Source organism: Suricata suricatta, unplaced genomic scaffold, assembly GCF_006229205.1.
Source record: "Suricata suricatta isolate VVHF042 unplaced genomic scaffold, meerkat_22Aug2017_6uvM2_HiC HiC_scaffold_237, whole genome shotgun sequence".
Taxonomy (NCBI): Eukaryota; Metazoa; Chordata; class Mammalia; order Carnivora; family Herpestidae; genus Suricata; species Suricata suricatta.
The window spans coordinates 4,519-10,736 of record NW_021868992.1 but is presented as its reverse complement, the minus strand read 5'-3'; the positions used below and the strand labels follow the sequence as shown (position 1 = coordinate 10,736).

The 6,218-nt window shown below is 38.2% G+C and overlaps 1 protein-coding gene across 1 annotated transcript; it reads left to right on the top strand.

The window, feature by feature from the left end:
- Positions 1–2,545: 2,545 nt before the first annotated feature.
- LOC115284856 (putative olfactory receptor 2B8) lies at positions 2,546–5,104 on the top strand. The gene is made up of 2 exons (XM_029931325.1): positions 2,546–2,625; positions 3,755–5,104. The coding sequence occupies exon 2, from the start codon at positions 3,775–3,777 to the stop codon at positions 4,711–4,713; it is 939 nt and encodes a 312-aa protein (XP_029787185.1). The 5' UTR covers positions 2,546–2,625; positions 3,755–3,774; the 3' UTR covers positions 4,714–5,104.
- The last annotated feature ends 1,114 nt before the right edge of the window (positions 5,105–6,218 follow it).

Here is a 6,218-nt window from a genome sequence, read left to right as displayed (position 1 = left end):
CTATGTTTTCCCTTTGGTCCCCTATTGTTTGTGAAATTAGATGATATGTTGTTTATGTTGAAACTCATTGTTGGTATTTATGGTTTCTAAATGCTCATTTCCCCCTGTATCATTGGAATATCTAAAATATGTACTGAGTTTTACAAACACTATGCTGAAATTTAAAACAGGGAAATTTCATTCTGTGAATGTTTTATCAATGCATCTTGTTTTTGACTTTATTGCTAACAAGAAATGATCTTTCATTAAATACAAATACTAATATGAAGAAGACCAAGCTGAAGGAAAGCTGAATGTTTATTTGAATGATGAATTAGGGAAATGACGTTTGTGTATGTTGTGAGTGTGCATGTGTATGTGTGTTTGTGCATGTGTGTGATTACACTAAGGTGATGCGTGTGTGTGTGTGTGTGTGTGTGTGTGTGTGATCACACTGAGTTGATAACGTAAAGTACACTAGGTCCTTTCCTTCCATCCTTGCGCACGACCATGAATGGCCTCTGGTAAGAATGCTATTGGGGACCTGCTCAGATACTCTTCACCTGTTGGTGCATCAATTGAAACCCTATTTGTTACGAGTGTGGGCTCTGAGTTTCACAGCCATTCCCTTCTTGAGAGAATTGCCCTCAGCTGAAAGGAGCCACATTGCCAGACAGTTTGGGGAAACATGGAGGGGGTAGCTCACAGCCAATGACAGACTTATGGGCTGTACAAAGGCTGCCAATGCCAAGGCAGGACTGAGTCTGATGCAATTTACGCTCCAGAGCCGTGGTGTCTAATGCTTTAGTAAGTAGGCACAGGAAGCTATTTACATGTAAATTCATTAAAATTAAATAAAATGTAAAATTCCGTTTCTCAGCAAGGACATTTTAAATGCTCAGGTAGTGACAGGTGCAGAGTGGGTTAGTAATTGACAGTGAGGACAGAGTATTTCTACCATCAGACATGGATGGTTCTACTGGAGAGTTCTGTCCAGATTCTCGTGGGATCAGGCTCCTGCTCTGTTCCACTGGAGACCACATCCTTGCTTAGAAGCATTCTCTGCTCCATCTTCCTTCCCTCACCCCATTTCTCCTGAGAGCATTCCCTGAATAAACAACACTCAGTGGAATTACTCCTTCACCTTCTTCTTCCATGGAACCTGTTGTGCAGCAGCATCAGGGTCCATCAACTCTCTCATTTCCTGTCTAGTGGTGGCTGCATCCCCTCATTTGCTCCTCCTCCATTATCATCAGGGGCCTGTTCTCTTATATCTGAGGTCAGCTCAGACCTATGGGATGAAGCATTGTGAAAGCAGTAGCAATTCAGTCGTAGCACTTAGGCTTCAGAAATCTTGCCCACACTTTCCCAGGATTCATTAAGGACCTGCGTAGGGCCCAGTGTGTGTGTCAGTATATCAGTGAATGTTATATATTTGAAATGTCTTAAATAGAGACATTATTTTGAGATCTTTTGTATTTAAAATACGTAGTGCTCACAAGCTGAGAATCTAGTTTGTGGAAACATGCACTAAAATTTTTAGAGTTTTGTGTCGGCATTGAACACACATAGTAATCGCTCTATCTCCTTATGTGCGTCAGTACTAAGCATTTAACCTCTTATATTTGATACTTGTTCTCTTAATTACTGTTTTAAAATTGTGTTTTGTGAGGTGTCATTTCCCGTTACATCATTATTATGGCTATCATTATATATATAATGTATGCCTTTTTCAAGTATTTATTTTTTTCTGTATATAAAGTAATAATTTATGTGTGATTTTTATAACGGGACTTCCCTATATCCTATCCTATCCTATCATATCATGGCAGTTGCATTCCACATTATATAAGCTCACACACACATATAATCCCATAAAATAGCAAAACACTTTATAAGTTCATCTCACCAGCATTTTATTTTTTCTCAACTACCTTCTTAGTACTTATTGATATAATGTTAAAATATATTATTATTTTATTCTAATGTTGCATTGTTTTATCAGTGTTTTCCTTGGATAAGTTAGCATTTTATGTTTGCCCTCCTTCCCTTTGGTGAGTGTTTCTTCTATTAGAAACATTTTAATATTTATCAGGAATTTATGTCAGGTAAATATATCTCTATTCACGCATGTCTGCATGAGACTGAACTGTGGTTTGTTTTCATTGCTCTTCTGAGCATTTGCGAGTTGGGATATTCTCTTGTTTTGCACATTTAAATGGTCTCAAACACCTATGTAAGTAATTATACTAAGAATATTTTCTGCATAGATTTTGCTTATCAAATATCACTCATATCACTGGTCACATCTTCATAGGAAAAGGTAGTATAAATTAGTGTGAAACATCACATTCTTTTTTCAATTTTTATGAACATTTATCTTATGCCAATTTTGTACCATTTTTTCACTCCTCAGTGGTTCCAACCTCAAACAAGATTCAGATTTTAAAAGTCCTAGAAGAATAAAAAAATGTACTGTATGTCCAATGATTTGAATATAGTAGAACTGAAATCCTTATTTTCTGATGCCTCTTTGGTCAATGTATAAGTATTCTTCTTCTTCAGTCGTAGGCATTGGATGAAAATGGTCATCACCTAGTCTTATATCTGGCAATGTATTTGGTCCAGTGTCACTAACTTTACAAGGTAGGGTCCAGAAAGGTAATAATTAACCTAATATGGATGGATGTCAGAAATTTTGTGTAATATCAATATAATGTTTTGTTTATGCCTTTCATTGTATACATTAAGTTTTGTATTATAGTGCTTTGACCTGTCATTGCTGTGAGGGTGTTTTTGTCTTTAGCTCTGTGTGTTTTTCTATTACTTATTTTATCATAGGGAGCAATGTAAATCATTACAGTCTGTATCAGAATTACATGCTTGAGTAATTTTTAAAATGTTTTCTGTTATGTGTGTGATTAGAATGTTGATAGGAAATAATCCTACATCTTTCAGGAATTTTTCAGCCACTAGTTGATGTATGTAACCAATCTATAGAAGGAAGAGGAAAATGTTGGGCCTGGATTTTAGAGTTCTGATTTTAACTGATTTGATGCAGCCAATGAACTTTTGGAGTTTCTGTTAAATGGTAATTTTAAGCATCTTTAGAGCAAAAGTTAACCCTGTAATTGAAGAGTGGTATATTCTGGTTCTCTCTGATTATTTAATTGTTGTACTACCACAGGGAAAAAATCCCAATATGTATTTATTTGCAGATCTAGTCATATTTTGAATGTAACTGAATTTTTTTTATATAAGTACATGGTAGGTCATAAATTCCTATCTCCAGTTGCATTGTAGAGATTATGTTGTATTATAAAGTACTGCATGTAAGGCATGTGCAAATCTAGTTGTGTAGAATTTTGAGATACATATTTAAAATAATGGATCTGCCTCTGCATCTCTTTCCTATTCTTTCTGATTTCACTTCCCCTTTTTCCCTCATCACCATTTTCTCTAAAATACCTATATATATTCAAAGTACTTTACATCCTATTAATATCAGACTGAAAGAACTTTTGTACCTGTGACTGATGCAAACAAAAGGTCTATGAATTGATTTTCTTATGTTATATATTAATAATTTACTTTTGGCAATAATGTGGAATTATATTGGTTAAGTGGTTTCAGTTTCAAAGAGTACATCACTTATTAAAGTAATTACTGATACATTTCCATAGCCATGTCTTTTAATATAATATATCCACCCACTGGTAACTTTTGATTACTTAGAATATACCTTTAAAAATTGTTAAATACTTGATCTTGACAGGAAACACATGGTACAAAAAGATGGAACAGAAAAATGGCAGCTCTTTCACTGGGTTTATCCTGCTGGGTTTCTCTGACCGGCCTCAACTGGAGAGAGTCCTCTTTGTGGTTCTTCTGATCTTCTATCTACTCACCCTGCTGGGAAACACAACCATCATTGCACTGTCCCGCCTGGACCCACACCTTCACACTCCCATGTACTTTTTCCTCTCCAACCTGAGCTTTCTGGACCTGTGTTACACGACCAGCACTGTCCCTCAGCTCCTGGTCCATCTCAGGGGGGCAGACAAGTCCATCTCCTTTGGTGGCTGTGTAACTCAGCTGTTCTTCTCTCTAGGGTTGGGATGCACAGAATGCATCCTCCTAGGGGTGATGGCATTTGACCGCTATGCAGCCATCTTCAGGCCCCTGCACTACATGGTGATCATGCACCCTCGTCTCTGTGCCCTGATGACTTCTGCATCATGGTTCATTGCTTTTACCAACTCCTCATTGCAGACGGTGCTCATCTTTCTTGTACCACTTTGTGGGAGAAATAAAATAGATCACTTCTACTGTGAGGTCCCCCCACTGCTCAAGCTTGCCTGTGTTGACACCACTGGGAATGACTCTGAGATCTTCTTTGTTGATGTGATCATTCTCCTGATTCCTGTGGCATTAATCACGTTTTCCTACAGTCAGATTGTCAGGGAAGTGTTGAGAATAAAGTCAGCTGCAGGGCAGAGGAAAGCATTTGGAACATGTGGGTCCCACCTCACAGTGGTCTCCCTGTTTTACGGCACGGCCATCTATGCTTACCTGCAGCCCAGCAACAGCCACTCCCAGGATCAGGACAAGTTAGTTTCTCTCTTCTACACCATCATCATCCCCATGGCCAACCCCTTCATCTATACCCTGTGGAACAAGGATGTGATGGGAGCAATAAAGAAAGTTTTCTGTCGCGGCTATGACTCCAGATGACTAGGGGTAAGACCCTGTGATGGAAGACTTTGAATGTGGGAGCTTTTAAGATTTTGTGTCCTGCACATGTCATCCAACATTTCCCCAGACCACTCTCAAGGGAATATGCTTATCTCATTCTTTTATTCAAGTGAATGTTCAAACTCTGAATTCATGGATTCATTACAGCCTCCAGAGATGCTGACTTAATGGCCTCACGACATCTGCATCATATTATTATTTCAAAAAGCTCCACAGATTTTTCTTATTTCAACCCCTTTTGGGAATACTATTCTTTTTCTAATTGCCAAAATACATCTACACACATACAATAAAACCACAGCAACATGAGAATATAAACATCTCTTACAGTGTCAGAAATATTAATATATTAAATTTGTTTTATTATGTATGTATGTATGTATGTATTTATTTAGAAACCATGAGCAAGAGCAAGTGTGGAACAGAGAGGGGGAGACCGAGAACCCCAAGCAGGCTCCAAGCTGCTAGCACAGAGCACAGTGTGAGACTGGAACTCATAAACTGTGAGATCATGACCCGAACTGAAGTCAAGAGTCGGATGCCTAACTGACTTAGCCACCCAGGTTCCCCAGAAATACTAATATATAGTATTTTCTAGCAATTGTTGGAGGCATATCTATTTTTCTTGCATTTTGATAATGGCTATGATAGAAGATCCATATGTTGACTGTACCACAGGGTTTTCACAGAAGTACATGGGGCAACAGTGCAAAAAACTTCCAGGTTGAAAAAACCTACTAACATCAAAATTGATAAAGCCATTAAGATATTAGGCCCTAGTGTGACCTCACAGGTGTGACAGTGCTTTTATGTAGAACTCATGTCACAGAGGGGAAGGGTGTGATGCATACCTGCCAATGACACTGGGAACTCGCCCAGCTGATGCTTACATGTAATTTTCTGCAAAGTCAGAGAAACACCAATATGAGGTATGCACATTAATTATTTTCAGTTTGTGAGCCAACCCGTTCATTAATTGACATTTGCGGACTTTATCATATATGAGCAGTACATGACCCAAGTCCTTTTTCATATTCTACGCATTTTACCTATAGTAATGCAGGAGAAGTTTTAAACGGAAAAATATATTTAGATCCTCTCTTCATACCATTTTCAGATTCTTTTATCCAGGTTTCAACTGATCAAGGCTTTTATATCTCACAGCTTCCAAGGGCCCCATATATCTGAATGCAGTGACATTTACGAGAGAGAGGGATGCAGAACTTGAGAGACTATTGAAAGCTGAGAATGAACTGAGGGTTGGGGGGAGGGGAAAGGGGGGAAGACAGGTGGTGGTGATGGTGGAGGGCACTTGAGGGGAAGAGCACTGGGTGTTGTATGGAAAACAATTTGACAATAAAATATTATGAAAAAAAAACAACAAAAATATGGGGAACAAACACTATTTCCCAGGATTCCCATATTCTGTGCAGATTTCTTGGATCCAGCAGGAGGAAACTTAAAGAAAAAAATAAAACTTGTAT